We start from the raw sequence: 18,205 nt of genomic DNA, 5'->3' as shown, positions 1-18,205 counted from the left end.
GAATGTTATTGTTTCACAATGTGTATGAATGTGCTCTTGGACTGCTACCATGAAGCAGGAAGTCCTTGGGAAGAGATTTATATATTCTATGTGATAATTGTTTACTATAGGATAAGTGACTGATGGGTTTGGTGTTATTCTTTGTTTTGTGCTGTTTCATTCTCAGTTACTTATTTCTGCCATTGCTCTTTTCAGTTTTCTTTCATGCTCCATATAAATCTCATACAGGTTCTTCACAGAGTTAGCTGTTTCTCTTGTCAAGTTTGTTAATGCTGGAGTTATTTTAGTGCAAGGTATGGACAGGCTCAGACTGCCTTCACTGGGAATGCAGAGCTGCAATAAAAGCTGGTGTTCATTTCCTATATGAAGTGTGCAACAACAGTTCTGTGTTTCCTCTGAATCTTGTAACTGATTCCCTAGTGGGGAAAAAACTGCTGCAGTATTACCTTTTTCTCTGTATGTACGTAGGTTTGTCTTCTCACACAGCTCCGTGTTTAGAAATCCTAGCTCCTTGCATTCATGATGCGACAACCCTAACTAAACGGTTCTATGTTGTAAACTAGACCAACTCCTGAAGAAAGTCTATATATTCATTAACCACTATTTTCCATAGCAGTCACTGCTTTACTCTTGTTATTTTCTAGGAAAGTTGCTCCTTAGAAACCTCTTCAAAACCAGGAATTAAGTGTTTGGTGATTTGGAGGTATGGGGCTTAGTTTTATTTTGGGTGTTTGTTATCCTCTCTGGAAGGGCAAACAGGAATTCTGTGAAACAAAATCTGTCTGTTCATGAAGAGCTTCACCTGACCTGGTCTCCCTTCTCCTCCAATACAGGTTGTGGTCCTCAAAGGTTTCGGGTGTGCTGGTGAAGGAAGTGTAAAAGATTGCAGTAATTAGGCATTTGCCATCATAGCTAATGGTGGACATTGATTTGAGGACATAATTCTGCAACAGCGTAGTAATACTAGCAGAATATCAACACAAAAATATGAAGCTGATGGAAAAATACTGATGTTAGATTTGAGGTTTATTGGTTAGTGTGCCTAGGGAAGGAAAGAAATGTAGAGAGCTTTGGAACTGCTTCATTTCTATGCCATATTTTCTTCTGCTATTTGTCTGTGTCATTTCCCATAGCTGCTTCAAGTACATTGTTGAATCTTTAATTTTGTGAAGTGATTGTATTAAATAATTTGCAGACTATGTAGTTTTTGAAAAAGGAAGAATAGAGAAAATGTAAGAAATGTAGATAAGAGTGAGAAAGGTGCTTGGATGTAATCTCTGAATGTTTTGATGTGACATATCGTAATAAAGTATAAAAAGGCAAGTGTTATTTAAACTTATTTAATTTATTTTGAATCCCAATAGCAAATATACACTAAATAGATATATAAAATATCCATTCTATACAGTACTGTCAGGATTGAGAATTCTATGTGCTGACCTGGGTAAGAAGTCAGGGTAGTTGAGTTCCAGCTATCTGCTTGCGTTCTGCAATTTTAGGATACTTAGTAAAATTAATGAGGGATTCGTAACCCGTGTGATGTCAGAATATAAAGGAAAAAAATTAAATGAAAAATGTGATTACAACTATTATAGGTAAGAGAAGATGATTGTGCTGGCCTACGGAGCTTAGTAAACAATCCTATTAAGCTTAAAGCATATGATAAACCTTGAATCATCCTTTTATCATCCAGAGTGCATCAAATTATATTGATAGAAAACATTGGATATTTCCTCGTTCAAGTTGCAAGAATAAATACCACAATCTTTTAAGTGTTCTTCTGTGCTAATTCTTGATACGAAAACCATTTTTTATCTCCCAAACCAAAATATATTCTAGTTTAGAGATGAAAGACCTCGCAGTGCTAATGCTGTACCTTCTTGCGTATTTGCCTGTTCACTGGTTATCAGAAACAGCACAAGAATTTGTCAATGTCTGGTAGGTTTTTGCATCTTTTTTAACAATACTATTTAGCAAAGGAAAGGTCCTTAATGTGGAATAAGTGACTCCTACTTTAGTTTTAGAATTTATTTTGAAAAAAGAATATGGCAAAATATGCGATTAAAGAATTCAACACCTATTACAGGAAACACCAAGTGCAGTTTCCAGTTTCAATTCCAAGAGTCCTTCCATGAGATATAAATATTGCTGCTTAAATTATTCAAATGTGGCTTGAACATTGTCAAATAAGGCAATGGCGCCTGCTGCAATATCATTGCTAATCAATTTTGTCTGAAATAGTAATTACTTCATAAACTGGTTAAATGCTGTAAAATTGGCATCTTCAGGAAATTTCAAGTAGTGTAGAAATGGTTTGGACGGGTTGCTTTTGTAACCCCCGACTTTGGTTTCACTCGAGGAAATTTCCAAGCTGCACGCTGTTCCTGGCTAAGATGCAGCGGAAGGTTGAAGGCTGCACCTCCCAGTACTTCACAGGGTTATTGAAGAGGCTTATCCCGCTGTACAACGCTTTCTTCTTTCTTCTTCCCGTTGGACAAAAATCGTTCACTCCCAGTTTTGCAATGTGATTCGAATGAAGGAAGACCACCTACAGCAGGAAAAAAACAGTGAAATGTAATAGCTCATCGTGTAAGTGGGAGAACAGCTGAACTTTCATTAGCAAATAGGTAATTGAGGTATGTGGTAAGAACAGCTGGATACAGACTGTTAATAATATCAGGAGTTGAATGTTTGTTTTAAGCGCTTAGAAAATTCTTCCCACCTATCACAACCTCTCCCATCCCACAAAAGCTAAGAAATAAAAAACATACAGTATTTTATCAATGTGTTGTCAGATTTTGTCTCTGTTCTTATGGAATATTCTCTTAAAATGCAACCCTGTATTCTCTTTTAGTAATGATTGCAGTACTGTAGTACTGTATTCCCCTATGATGTACGTTCATACTGATCTCAGGCATTTCAAAAAGCAGTCTCTAGAAAAGTTGGTATTGGAAGAGACTTGTTGGAATGGTTGCACAATTAGCTGCCTAATGCTAATGTAGCTTAATTTAGTAAGGAAATTGTGCTAGTAGAATTTTGAATTGAAGAAAATATTGTACATGGACTAAATAATTCTTTTTTCTCCTATAACTACATTTAAATTACAAACCAATGTTATATATCTATATTTACATACACAAACATGAATCAAAAGCATTCCTTTTACTTGAATTGAAATGAGAAGAAGAAAGAAGTGATATTCATAGGTAAAAGATTTTACTAAATAGCTCATGCTCTGTCATCAGTGCATTTCTTCACGGCTTCTCTGAGCTGTGCCCTGATCTGCATCCCCCAAAAAAGGACATCTTACATATGTTTTTAATTGCTATTCCAGATTTCAGGAAACGGAAGGATTTTGACTACATCTTAATGCAGTATTTTTCTAGTTCTAAATACAAATACTAAAATTAAAAAAAATCTTAAAATGTAGTCATTTCAGTCTTAGAAAATGTTATTTGGAGATAAGATTTTTTTTTTTCGGTGTAGGAAAGGAAAAATTCCATCTGCCTAGCATGGAAACTAACAAACTTTTTGCAAATATCTTTTCTGTGTGCAGTGTGTCTTCCTTTTTTACTGCTTATTCTTCCTATGTTTGAGTTGAATTCATTTTTGTCACAAGTCATGCCAAAATATCTCAATGACTATTAGCTTTTTAATTATGTCCTAATCTATACAGCATTGTATCAAACAAATTGTAACTCCCAAAGACTTCTATTAGGTTTAGTATATGACCTGCAGGTATTTCAGATCAGGTAATCCAGGAGGAACTTTCTTGAGCTTATTTTTTTCAAGATGGATTTCTCGTATACTTGGTATGTTGGCAAAACTTCCATTTTCCACATCTTTGATTTTATTGTTCCCAAGACCAAGCCTAGAAACAGTACAAGGAACATTTAATTGAAGATTGAGATTTACAACAGCATTCAAGGGTATGCTATTTTTAAAGACTGAAATTCACAGGAGTATTCATAGGAAAAAGAACAGGGGAAGAATGATCAAGTCTTACCTTTGACAGAAAGAAACTACCATTGACCTAATAAGTATTTTTTGTAATTTAATCTCTGTTTAAAGGACAGCAGTTGATGAGACGTGAGCTATTGTCTAGTTTTAGTTGCACTTTTTCTTCTTTAGTCCAAGAGTTAAAGATAAGCACCAACAAATCTGCTTGTAAAATAAACCATGCCTTTTTGTTGAGTAGTGTAGCTACAAAAAAACCTCTCATTCATTAATAAAAAGTGTTCTAATAAAGAGCCAAAGAACAGAAAATCGTGTAAAGAAACAGTAATGTTTGTAGCTTACCATCATATTTTTAAAATTAGCAGTATTACTATCTTTCCTACTTCCACATTTTCCTTATTTAGGTCTTAATTTGGCTTTTTATGCAAAACTTGACCCTGTGTTGCTTGGAAAGTGATTCAGAAGGAGGCAGCTTAGGCCAGTTTGCTCCTTCCATTCATCCTGTAGTTTCCTTTTTTTCTTTCTACGTTAATTTGTGCAGAAACAAACAGGTATTCAAAAGCCATTCAGTAGTTCTTCTTTGGTAGTAGTTTCTATGACTCAATAGAAAATCCAGCACTGCTCAGCCAAATTTTCAGGCTACTTAACTAAGCTTTAGAGAAAGAAATTCATACTTCTTTCATAATCAGATGTTATTCTTGACACACTTCTAATGAGGATTCTAGGTAAGACGTAACAATAACAAGGCCAATATTTTTAATATATATAATATATATGAAGTAAAGAATATATATTTTATATATTAAGTTTGGTCTTATTTACAGCAGTTCTTACTCTGAAGCATTTACAAATTTGGGTTCTCTATTGTCATATCCATAAAAGAAGTATTGAGTAAGAGGTCCTATCAGGACTGATCTCTTAGATGAAAGCTTTCTGCTTGGAAATTTTACCTTTGAAGATCTTTATACCGGTTAAAGTCTTCAAGTTCGACTGCTGTGATCTTGTTGTCATCTAAGTGAAGCTCCAGTAGAGTGGAGGGTAAATCTGATGAAAAACAAATGCTCAGTGTGAGAAAAATCAAACAAATGATTTAACAGGTAATTGTTGGAATAGTTGTTATATTCCTAGTATCTTCTTTTCTTTGTGTGGGGGTGGGTCAGGGTTAGGGTCTTGGGTGAGATTGTGTCAAACAAGGAGCATTAGATACAGGTGTGTTACATTTTCAAAAAACAAAACAGCAATACTTGTCAACATTCTTTGGTTTAAAATAGTGCTGTTGTAGCTCTTAGCAAATGGTCTATGAAGAAAGCTTTTGGAATTCTGAGTAAAATGGGTTAGCAGGTATCTTCTTTTCCATGCTGCTACTCAGGGCGATTTCCTCATATGACACCAAATAGCCCCAGTTCAGAGCTGCCTGTTCTGTGCTTTGCAAATAGGCCAGAAGACAAAAACCTTTTATACAACATCCAGTTAGTGAGGGCAAAAGACGACAATCACAGCTTTGAATTTCCCTTTGCTGATCTCACCTTTGATTTTGCTAGCATTTGTCCCCTGACACCAAGCCAGACAAACCACATCTTTCTGTTCCTAGTATCGCCTCCCAGAGCCCTGCTCCTACTGTTGCTTGTTGTAGCCCCAGCTGAAACAGGAAACTGCAGGGCTGTGCTTTACTCTGTCATTACTGACATGTTTGGATGGGTGTTGTTTTTTTGTTTATATTCCAGTCCACTGTTCCATCGTTCCAGAGTGCTGCTTCTGTCCAAGTTAGTACTGAGAGAAGGTTACTCACGTGTCCACTTTAGATTTTAAGTGTATTCTGTAAGTTATGGGTGTCTTTAATTTTGTGCAGAAAGAAGGATGTGGAGACAAACTTAGTTTCCACATGTGAAGAATGTCCTAGTATGAATTCCTGTTTACCTGAGCCCATGAGTTGGAACTCATGCTGTATTTTCTTATAGGATATTTCTCCATAACAAAGAGAAAATCTGAATCATTCTACACATGTATTTTGTTCTGGTAAGTGACAGAGATGGTATGATGATGATACACGAAAAATGTCTTGTGTGCTGGGATAGTGCTACCATAAGCACACGGGTAGTTTCTGACCCTTGAAATACCTTATCTTAAGAACTGATGAAAGCCCTGAAGTGGCTACTGCCATTTCATTGTTTCCCATTGCTTTCCCTGACAAATGTCTCTGGATGGCAGCAGCAGGAAGGGGCTGCCTATTGGAGCAAGGGGCTGGGGAGGGGATGGAAGGGGAGACCTGGGTGTGCCCTGTGTGTTCCTACACGTGGCTGCCTTAGGGATGTGCCACTGGGTATTTCTGTACACTAAGAACAAGAAAAGTGAGAAATATAGGAGGTGTGTATCTCAGTGTATATCAATGTGAGAACGTTGCATTTAAGACTATGCTGGTAAAGGCAAAGTAGATAAGGTAAAACAAAGCATACCTTTAGGAATTGAAGTTAATTTAGCTTCTGCAATTCTTATGTGGTAGATATTTACTCCTTCAAAAGCACCTGGCTCTATTCCATCATTGTTGAGAGGATTTGCACTCATTTCTGTCAAGGAGGGCAGAGAATTTTATGTATGTTAAACTAGGTTATAACTAACTGATTTCATTTTATTAATGAATGTTAATATTTTAGAAATCTATTAGTTTTTAACTTTGATTATTTGTTCCCACGGCTGGTAGTGCAAACCTTTCAATGAATAAAGGCTGTCTAACTAGGCTTGCAAAGTTACCAGGAACTTTGTAGCAACCTCTAATAGAATTTAAATGATGGTGACCCATATAAATAGATGATCATGAATATCTCTTTAAGTTGAATTTCCACGGTGAGGAAATGTTTGAATGAAAGTTGTATGCAATATGGTAATTTCTTAGTGAAGACTTGATGTTTCTGCTCAGACTTACCCAGAACGTGTAAAGACTTCATTCCTTTAAATGCATCCTTGGGGATTTTCTTAACCTTATTAGCATGAATTCTGAGCTCTGCTAAAGTTTTTGGTAGGTTTGTTGGGATCTCAGTTAGCTGGTTATGAGATAAATACAGTCGTCGCAGCTTCTTGGTAGGCTGAAAGGCTTTTGGGTGGATCTTGGTTATCTTATTGTTGTTCAAAGCAAGTGCCTATGACACGTGGGAAGAGCAACACAAAGAAAATTTATAGCAGGGTGTTATGATGATGAAGTCTTAAATCTGATGTATAGTTAAGCAGTGAAATGTTTCAGTTCTCTAAAATACCGAACTCCAGCACAGACCTTGTAATGAGATAACACAGCCAGCAAGTGGCAAGGTATCTGATAATTATTTTGCACGTCAGGTCTCATCTCTACGCTTCTATTTCTACAAGAGTGGATTTTGTTTAGTTTTTTTTCTTGAGGGGAGGGAGGGAGATGTTTGGCTTATTGTTTTGTTTGGATTTTTCTCTTTTTCACTTCTTTGTGCTGTTGGGAATTTGTCTTCTCCCTGGAGTTGTGAAAAAAACTGGAGCAAAACAGAATTAATCTTTTTTCCAGCAAAAATGGGAATAGCTTAAGGAAATAAACAGGAAATGCTTCCTTCCTAATCTGTGTTGCCATCTGTGGCTTTGCTAAGGAGACTAATGCTCAGACATTTAGTACAAAATAAACTTTGCTTTAACTAAAAATTGCTTTTGGTCTTGCCACATAATCACAAAGTAACAGTTAAAAAAAAATCAAAACAGCTCAGAATTTTTAGTTATCACATAATTAAATGGTGACTCTAGTATATAAGGTGGTGGTTCCTGATGTATTCCAGTGCTTTTCTCTGTCACTGGAAGTTTTGTTTCTGTTAGAGCTTTTATAAACCCCACTTATAAGTGTACGACCATTCTGTATCCAGACATCATATTCTTAAGGGGAATTGGAAACTTATTGTTCCAAACAGTGAATCCCTATGATTTCCACTTCTGGTTTCCTAATAATTAGAAAGCTCATGGGTAAACACATTCAGCACATTTTCTGTTCTTGCTCAAAGCCAAATATGACTAAAAAGGATTCATTTGATGTTGCTTTCATGTGTACTTCATGTCTTTCATAATGTGCAATAGAGCTTCATTTGTGGGGCAGATTTTTCATTTTTACAGAGAGAATTTTGTAATTGTCAGTGTTCCTTGGTACTGGATCTAGAGTGACATCTTGTGGAGATTGTACTCCAGAACAGATTTAACCCATCTTTGTGGGTCTATGAGCCTATTTTGTTCTCTTTGTTGTGTGGGGTAATTTTCTCGATTTATCAGTTGCTCCTGCTACTCATTTTAAAGTCTATCTTTATGCATAACTTGAGCATGTGAAGAATGCATAGAAAAGCACAAAGCTTTTTTTGCTAATTCAGCACGGCTTTGTTTTCTGTTCAGGAAAATTGGGTATGTAACCTCAGTTTCAGTGCTCTGTGTATTGGTTGTACATTGTTTGCTTTTGGAGATGCTCTCAGAAAGCACAGATTGCATTTTCCCATGAGAGACTGAGTTCTTTCTACTGTTTTACAGCTGAGCAGCCTTTAAAATGTAGGAAGTGTTCTTGTACATGCCTAGAATTGAATAAGTCTCGAGGATCTTTTTAGTGATACATACATGGTATGTGTTCTGGATTTTTAACTTTTACAGCTCAAAGAAATTTGCTTTTTACTATGCCTGTGCAGCCAATATGCAGACAATAGACTGCATTTTTCTGGATGCTGTTGGAGAAGAGAAATACCATTTACATCTTAGAAGTATAAAGATATTTAAGATTGCTAAATAAGATTTCAAAATTGGAAAATAACAGGCTTACATAAAGTGTTGTGAGTCCTTGGAGATCGTTTTCCTTGACCTCTCTTATTTTGTTGTTCTGAAGGTCAATCATGCGAGTATCTGGTGGAATGTTGCGAGGTATGGATGTCAAACCTATTCCAGGATGTGAGAGAAACAGAAACATTGCATGCCTTTATGCACATCCAAGGAAATAAACTGCTAAATGGGAAAGAAAAACCAGCGCTAAAGCACGAGATGAGGAGAACACTTTGATAGTGGTTGGAACTGATTATGTAAGGATGGATGTAAAAAATGAGTGGAATAATTTATCCTCATGTTGATGAAAAGCTTACATGGGATGCTCATTACATGGTGCTAGAGCAGTTTGTTCTCAGATAAACAATGGCTGTTTTCTATTTAGGAACAAAGTTGTTCCTGTGGCCTTGGCAAGATACCTGCTCCACTGCTGTCTGTTGTTCTGTGTCCGCCCCCAGTATCTGCTGGAGCAGCCCAGTGGCTCGCCTTGCCGTGCATTAATGTCAGGGCTGAGCAATGTGTTCTTGATGTAACCCGCCAAGATACGATGTTTCAGCTTCCAATACTCAGTTATCACTTACATTAATTCCCCAGTCCAGTTTGGTTACAAAACTACTCCAGTTCATACCATCCAAGGTCCTGACTCAGCAGGAGGGACCAGCAAAGGGACAGCATCTTGCTTATTTGTTTTGCTTAATAATGGCAGATGCAAAAACAAGCAAACAAAAAAAAAAAACACAAAAACACAGGATTTTGATTCAATGTTTCTAAGATGGGAAGAGCCTGGGATTAAGTTTGGAGTCCTGGTCCTTTGACTACCCTGAATCATCAGAAAATTTCAGTGAGACTAATTCCAATTGGAGCAATTAACAATGAATTCATACTTAGGAATTCTGATCATAGGGATGAATATGTATCTGTAACATGAACAGTGGCAGATTGGCCTTTGTTTAAAATCTTGTTAGCAGTGACATTCAGTTGTAACTGGAGTTAAACTAAGCAAATAATTTGTATCCTTTTTACACATTTGCATTATAACTTAGTTATGGTTTACTAATGGCTGCTTTTCCCTTTGCTATCATGTCTTGGTGTTTGAACTGTTCCTTTGTATCTGTGCACGGAGTAAATCTTTAGCCAAAGCCTTTTTTTGGCTCAAGGGTAACTTATTGAATGCAAACCAAAGATGGGGGAATTTTTTCTGCTTGTCTTCTTGTATATAATTTGATGTTTGCAATTCTGATTGGAAAAAAGAAATGTAAGCTTATTTTGAAAATGACCAGTATAGTAACAAAGAATCACTGAATCATTAGATTGGAAAGGACTCCTAAAGGCCACCGAGTCCAACTCCCTGCAGTGAGCTCAGGCATCTACAGCTCCATCAGGTGCTCAGTGCCCCTCCAGCCTGACCTTGGATGTTTCCAAGGATGAGGCACCACCACTTTTCTGTGCAACCTGTGCCAGTGCCTCACTGTAAAAAAACAAACAAAACAAACAAAGAAACAAAACAAAACAAAAAAACCACCACTTTTTCCTTATGTCCAATTTAAATCTCCCCTCCTTTAATTAGAACCATTTCCCTCATCCTGTTGCAACACACCCTCCTGAAGTGTTTGTCCCCTTCCTTCTTGCAACCCCTTTAGAGGCTGCTCTCAGGTCTCCCTGGAGCCTTTTCTTATCCAGAACAAACAGCCTCAGTATATGAAGGTGTGCAAATTACGGAGCTGGAGAATTCATCCTTTAAAAACAGTCTTGCAGAGGAGAATTAAATGGACAGAACTCTTACCTAGATCAGAACAGTGGACAACTCTCACATAACACTGGCATCCGAAGGGGCACGTTGGGAATAGATCAAAAGGGATTAGAGGAATAATTGGTTCAGTGGTTGGAAACAGAGAGTTGTCATCGTCATCATCTTCATCTTCTTCTTCCATATCTTGGAGCATCATATTCTTTAGTGTAAAATATGAAGGACCAATGAGAGGTTTAGCAGAGCACAATGCCAAGAAGAGGAGGAGTGTGTATTCTTTCATGTTGTCTTAATCAGGATGGATGACCTTCAATAGAAAAGAAAAATGGAAAATCCCAGATACAAGAATCAGTGAAAGTGAAACAGCAAATAGAAGTATTGTACTGTTGTCTTCACTTACTGCTACAATTGGTTGTCCAGAAAAATGGCCTGTTTTGAACATTACTATATAAAGGCTAAATATTTTAAATGCTCTCTGAAGCATAAGAATATTGAAATCATTAGTGTATAATTATGCTTTACAAGAAAATAATATTAAATTTAAGTGAAATTCATTAGACTTTAATGTCCTATCAAAGCTCTTTCAGTTCAGTTTTAAAAATAGTTTCACCATTTACTTTAGGCTCTGAAATTAAGGCTTTTAAAAGTGAAGTTTTTGTAGCAGATCTTACTAGAGTTTGAAATTGGATTTGTTGTATTAATTCTTAATGAAAAATACTTTTAATTGGGTATAGGGGCATATGTGCATTGCTTGTTTCTAGAAAATTGGGGAATATTTATTAAGCAAACACAGAATGCTTTCATTAAGATACTCCCTAAACACTACTTATTCTACCCTTCTTGACACTTCTAGTTAAATAATTCTTATTTTAATTTGGAAAAATCAGAATTTTCTGGTCCTTTGGGGTGGAGGACACAAAGAAGTTGGATCACCTAGGGCACCTCCAAAGCAGAAAGCTCCATGTCAGACACCTATAATTACTTTTCGTCTGATGTTCTTGAGGAATGCACTGAGGATTTCAAAAGATCTATCTTTAGAAAAATTTGGAGAAATGTTTTGTCATTCCAGCTGCTCATTCAGTTTCTTTCTGCTTCTCTTGAGGTGATTTTTTTTTTATGATTTCTTTTAGCTGTATCTGACTGAGAAAACCAGGAGTCTGAGTTGTGCAGTCCTTAACTACATAATATTGTGTTACTGATGATGGCGATCCATAGTTCAAAGCTTTTGAGTGTTTTCTGCATGCTCTATTTTTATTCTAAGATTGATTTTATTGACCCAGTTAACCTGTGAGATAGAGGTAGTAAGAATTGCCACAGAATGTTTTGCAACTTTCAGAGAAAATACAGTAATTATAGAATTTATTTGGATTCTACAAGCAAGTAACTGAAGTTTTACAACCAGAACATCCAGTGCTACAGGGAAGTAGGTCATCTACTAGGAGCTATTGGCTTCTCTCTACTTCTGCAAAAATATACCAAGACTGAAACCAATCCAGTCTAAATTCTGTCTTTCTATTGCAAATCCTAATGCTATGGTTTGCAATTTGAGCGTCGTACTCTCCTCTTCCATAATTTCTTTATCCTCCATGCAAGTGGTACATGGGAATTTGGTTGTCAGTATGACTTCAGAACCAGATTTTGTATGGTTTGTTCTTACCTTGAGGTTACAGAAAATACTTTTAAGTTTTGTTAGCGAACGTGAACTTGTTTCCATATGTAAGATATAGGTTTGAAGTTCCTCTGGGGTGTCTAAGAAACCCTATGAGCACAGCAGGTGCCAGAAGTGAGGGAAGTGATCTCTTGGGATCACAGGAGCTCGCATGGGTCAGTGGAACATATGATCAAAAAGGCCAATCTCTTGTTGGGAGATATTAGCTACTGCTCTTAATTGGTGATTTTAGGGTAGTATTTATGGAAGAAATAAGTTTTGTCACCTTGAAATAGTTCACTAGCTGTGCATGCCTGCATGTTTTCAGTCTCATATGGGGATCAGTCAAATGTTAGTAAATGGAAACTGAGGAATTAATTGCTCCTCTAAGGCTTCTCTTCTGGATGCATTTTGGGGATTTATCACAAACAATACATGAAGTGGTTTTTTAATATCATTTATTTAAAAAAAAAATAAAATCAAAGCACAATTCAGGAAGAGGTTTGGATCTTACTGGACGCTGTGCAAACCAAGAGGGGCAGCTGTAACTTCTATTATACATATCCTGTTATAAAGATGTTTCTGTTTAGACTATCATATATTCTTTTAGGGAAGTACTAAATGGATGGCAGTTGTTGAATCACCTGATTCCATGCACCTAGTTACTCACTGAGCTGTTTATAGCTGACATATATCTTTCTGTAGGCATTTTATCATTAGCCCTCAATCACAGGAAAAGCAGTATGCTGATTTGTGCAGTGCTTTGAGTTAACTTATTCAGAGTTCTAGGATTTTGTCAGTTTTGTGTTTATATACAGGATGATTTTGATGTTTCTTGTGATAGTTCTTAGCAACATTAAAACGCTGTGTTCTGCACACACTGTGCTCATGTAGCTGTGTATGTTTCAGGGGGTTTAAAATGATAAAGGCTACCAATGTGGAGATCACACAAAATCCACTCTTCTCTAAGAGAAGTGACTTCTTCCTCTCTAATATATCTGAAAACAAGCACAACATACATTGTATCTTAATATTTATTGTAACCTAGTTGAGTGCTCATTTGACTATTGTATGTTTTACTCATTTAACTGTCTCTTAAAAGAAGGTTCACATATATATATTTCCCATATTTTCTTTTTTGTTTTCTGTTCTGTTTCAGTGCGCTTAGAAATAATTCAATAGTTATACTTGCAATCCTGTGCAATTTGTTCTCTTGAAAGGATCTCTGAATGTAAATAGTGTGGAGATCAAGATATGGAACCTGCAATTTTTTGTTTGGAGAGAACTGCGTTCTTGTTTGGTGTACACCTTTGGGTTCTCTGGTCCTATTAGTCTTCTGCTGCAGCAAAGCAGTCAAAAGTTCCATGCTTTTGTTATACAAAATGATGAGATAAGGAGATTGAGGTCCTTCAGACTTCTGAGTTGTTCTTGGCTGAGTGCCTCAGTGGCTGGGTTCTCTAAGACAGGCGGTTGTCTGGTCTCCCTCTGGCTGCTTAGGTGCTGAGTGACCGACCTCTGTGCTGTGCTCAGTGCAGTCTGTGTGCAGGACGCCAAGCTTCAAAGTGTTCATTGTGTCTTGGGACACCTACTTTCTAAGTCTTCATTAACTTCTAATTCTCATGGGCACTGTATATATAAATTTCTTTTAGTCAAATAATAATCTTTCATGCCTGTAGTGACATGCTGCTCTGGATCTGGTGTTATGAAGTAGGCTGGTAAAACTACTTAAAAATCAATTTCCGTGCTTGTACCTATAGCAAACAGATTGTGTTTTTCCTTTCAGATACTAAAAAAACATGACTTCAAACTATGAAAAGGTTGAGGATTGTGACTGGAGTAATGGCCCTATTCAGCTCCTGAAAAATAGCTGTTGCTCACAAACACTTGTGCAAAAGTAATGTTGTATTATGCCACTGGCAAAATCTATTAGTCCTGTCGGTTAAATGTCTTGAAGACGAGTCCCTTTGCAGAACCAAGCCTGAGATGTGATCCATTTTTTTAAGCAAAGAGGAAAGGCCTTTGCCTGATGTGATCTTTCCATTTTGTTGTTAGGAGCTTCTTATTACTTTCTGACTTAGTAGCTAGCAGCAGCAACCAAGTTTGACTGCAGAGTGGTACTGGCTGAAGAACTGCATGGGATTTTATGGAGGTTTTGTGTGATTTTTTTTGTTTGTTTTTGTTTTTTCTTGGCTGTGCTCTTGAGTTTCCCAGTAAGTAGCTGCTGATAGGTTTGTGCAGGAATGTTCGGACTGTAGCACATTGCAAAGCACTTGTACAAACTTTCTGCATACTTAAAGAGTAAGAGAATGAATAAAGCTAAAGCCCAAAATTCACATTTGTAATAATCTTTCTTTAAAGCTTAAAGATTATTTTACCATAATAAACTTATGAAGTATTTAATTTCTTTCAAAAAACACAACTCATGACTACAGCTTTCCTAATGGCGTATTGCTGCCACTTCAGGCTTGTTCTGCTTTCAGGCAAATACTGTTTTCTCTTACCAGATCTTTCACTCAGGCTGCTCACTGTGCTGATTGAACTCGCTAAACCAGCAGAAAACTCGTGCCATTTAAAAAGTAAAATCCAACACACTCTTTCCAGATGAAGAAACAGAATCGGTCCAGGCGTCAAAGTCAGCACAAAGAAATGGGTGGGAACAGCTGGGTTAGGGGAAGGAATGTTAACAGGGAGACAGGGAAGAAGAGCGAGCTAAACATTTTTGACATGTGCCAGCTGCTAGATGGGCTCGGGTGTTTTATTGAACACTCACTGTTGTTTAGACAAAGTCTGCCCTTCTCCATTCCCATTTTTATCTGCAGGGGAATTGCAGATGAGTTCAGGAAAGAATGCAGTGAATTCAGGGGGAGCTCAACTGCTTCTTCATTACATATTTTTATAGCAGCCCTCATTTTGCTTCTGTTTCTTTCTGAATAACACCTTTTCACTGGAACATCAGCCACCTCACAGTGAGGTAAAGGAACGCAGATGGTACACTTTACATGTAGGGCATGCGGAGATGCTGTAAGGCTGACTTTATTTAGCAATCCTAAATTGCTGTGCCATCCTTATCCTCACCGATCTGGTGATCAAAACACAGATTGCCAAACAGCACATGGAAGCTATAAACTTTTTCTATTGTTAATTTAGGATAACATTTATACCGAACTAAATGCAGGTGATGTCATAGTAGGGGATGGGATTAAAGTCATTTACAGACTGCTTGGGAAATTCCCACATAAGCAGGCAACAGTTCTGTGACATGAGAATTGTAAACGTGAGTAATGGGAAGAAAAGCTTCTAGTGGGGACAGAAGAAAGGCTGTTAGTATGAGATGGCTGTGCTCCCTGGCACTACTGCAATGTGTTGTCTCTGCTGCCTTACCCCTTACAACACTGAAGTGGTTAATAGGTAAGGTTTTAACATCATGAAACTGTAAGAAGTGTGTTTACAAAACCCTTCTGTTAACAGTGTAGGAAGGCACATTTCCTATGGCACTGTTTCTGAAAAGGAAATGTTGAAGAGGCACGCTGGTGGTCTTGACAGAGTCAGAGAAAAATCCCCGTGTTCATTAATAACACGCATCATTGCACTGTGCACAGACTTTGTCCAAAGAAAGGCAAGACCGTTGCTGTTTTGAAAGCTCTATTTAAAAATAGTTCTGGTTCTATTAGTCATTGTCCCATTCCACAAATAAATGAGTTTCTGTTTAACTCTTTGTCTACTCCCTGCTGAGTAATTTGCTTTAGAAAAATAGGAGGCAATATTTTGCCAATGAGATTACTGAAAAATTTTTGTTGAGAAACAGTCCAGTCTTGAAACTATGTAATTCAACAATTAACAGCTTGTTTATATTATAAGTAGTATTTGGTGAGTATTTGCTTTTCATAGAAAACACTGCTTCACCCATGTTATTAAACATTATCTAAGAGTTCTTAAAGTTATTTTCATCTGGAGAAGCTTATCACTCTAATATGTCATTTCAATTACTTTTCTGATTTTTTACTTAACAGCAGCCCTCCTCGAATACCTAAATTCAGGTAGTTAACAGTAAGTTGTAAACATTAGAACTGTTATAAACATACAATTGAGTTTCAGAGATTGTAATAACTGGAGAAAAATGCTATTAGCAGTTGTTAAGAAGTTAGAAGAAGTCCTTAATAGTTAAATAGTTCACTGTATCTTTTTTTTTTTTGCTTTGCAGCTCAGATGTAGTAATCACAGAATTATTTCAGCTGCAAAGTAGATTTTCATATGTTCCATAAAGAAGTGGTATTTATTCTAAATTAATTGATGTTAATCTGCACATAGTGGCTAGTATTCTGTTGCTCAATTCCTTATTGCTATGCAAATATAATAGGTATTCAAACTGGACATACCTTGCAAGTTTGATAGTTCTTCCAGAAGCACTCTGATAATCCACCTGAGATCTTTTTGTCCAGTTATTTACAAAAAAAGAGAGGGAAAGGAAGTTAGACTGAGTGCTGTGAAGTGCAAAGTAGGTATAAAGAAAAATTCCACTCGCAAAATTCTTGATCCTCCTGGCACCCTGGGTGACACCCGAGTAAACTGCTGCTTCAGATTAGCCCATCTTAGTACTGAAGAATGATATTAAGACGACTTGTTACCACTCATATGTTTTTCATCACTGCTTGTATGAGAGCCAAAACTTCTGGCTTAACTCTAGACGTCTAGTGGACGACTTTGTAAAACCTGTAGTTTAATAATAGTTGACATCAGGCCACTGGAAGTACAGTGAGGTCCATTTCAGGTCATTCCTGCTATGGAATCACACTTATTTTTGATTACATTTGCTGTTCTTCTGTAAGTGTGACACTAATAAAAGTATAAAATTTCAACCAGTGGCAGAGTGAGCCAGTAGCCTGTAGTGATATATGTGTTGCCAAAGCCTTCTGAAGGTGCCAAGCTGGTACTTTGTTGTGCAGTTAGATATCAGTACTGCTCATGCTTTCAGTACAACTTATCTGTCTAGGCAAGATGGTTTCAAGCATGCACAAAGCAGGTCAGATTGTTTTAGTCAATGTAGCTAGCTCTACTGAATATGAGAAATTAAACAGATCTTTAAAACAGAGGCAGTGTTTGCTGTGCTCTGTGACTAGGATTGGAGCCGTGAGCTGCTTTAAACAAAGTCTCAGAGTTTGCACTGAGTAATGTTGTTTGTGCTGCCACGCACAGCACAATGCTTAGAAAAGGAGCTGTTCCTTGTTTGCCTTCAGTAGGCTCCCTTATGTGCACTTCAGAACTGGGTGACTAAGGTTAGCACAAGTTCTTGGTGTCTTTGGATGTCCAGTTCATAGCATCCATCTGGTTCCACGCACTCCGCACACATCTGACTTCAACTGGTTCTTTAATTGACTCCCTTCTATGCTAAGAGTCTGATCTAGCTACAGAAGTACAGCTTGGATTTTTAATCTAAGTGTAATGTGTTAGTGTTTGCAAAATGGCAGTTTAAGTCACATACTGGTTAATTGGTCTACGGTTCGTTTCTCCAGGAAGAAATAGATATTATACCAAAGCTTAAACCATGGGTGAGATCGTATCGAACAAGATAAGAGTTGTGTTACTTCCTGCATTGTTTTTCAGTTCCAGTAGAATAGATGAATGATGATGAACTTTCTCCCAATCGCTGTTCCCAAAGAATGAAATTACAGTTTAAAGAGCAATCACATTCCCACACAAAAATCTGAGAGATGATCTTTAAGTCTATTGAAATCTCAAATTGCATGTATCTGCACTCCTGCCTGCATTTAGAAACCAAAGCTTCCTAACCAAATACTCTTGTGATTTGAAGACATTGGTTTGGATGCACTTTAGCAATTTAATACAAATTTGTTCTTTAAACCTCCAAAGTTTTCTTGGCTCTTTAACAGAAGAGAGGGTGTTCTGAGGGCTGTGATATGAATGCAAGGGTTTCTTCTTTTCCTTTCTTTCAGCAGAAAAATGCTGAATCAACAGTTTGGGTTGTTCCTAGTTTTGCTGAAACCCTGCATGTTCCCAGTGCTTGGCAACAGCTCAGTTTTGATGCTTTTAAATATATATAT

General features: G+C 37.1%; 2 protein-coding genes across 4 annotated transcripts in view; one reads left to right on the top strand and one right to left on the bottom strand.

Moving 5' to 3' along the window:
- Positions 1 to 18,205, top strand: part of CENPP (centromere protein P) — a 121,979-nt gene that overhangs the window by 54,809 nt on the left and 48,965 nt on the right. The gene's annotated exons all lie outside the window — the stretch shown is intronic.
- ASPN (asporin) lies at positions 2,014 to 16,724 on the bottom strand. The gene is made up of 8 exons (XM_003210031.4): positions 16,523 to 16,724; positions 10,535 to 10,805; positions 8,756 to 8,868; positions 6,878 to 7,091; positions 6,411 to 6,521; positions 4,908 to 5,001; positions 3,733 to 3,871; positions 2,014 to 2,548 (listed from the first exon to the last, which is right to left on the bottom strand). Exons 2-8 carry the CDS (start codon positions 10,779 to 10,781, stop codon positions 2,351 to 2,353), a joined length of 1,116 nt encoding a protein of 371 aa, XP_003210079.1. The 5' UTR covers positions 10,782 to 10,805; positions 16,523 to 16,724; the 3' UTR covers positions 2,014 to 2,350.

The sequence above is a fragment of the Meleagris gallopavo genome, chromosome 14 (assembly GCF_000146605.3).
Source record: "Meleagris gallopavo isolate NT-WF06-2002-E0010 breed Aviagen turkey brand Nicholas breeding stock chromosome 14, Turkey_5.1, whole genome shotgun sequence".
NCBI lineage: Eukaryota > Metazoa > Chordata > Aves > Galliformes > Phasianidae > Meleagris > Meleagris gallopavo.
The sequence above is the reverse complement of the archived record's forward strand: the minus strand, read 5'-3'. Positions and strand labels throughout refer to the sequence as shown.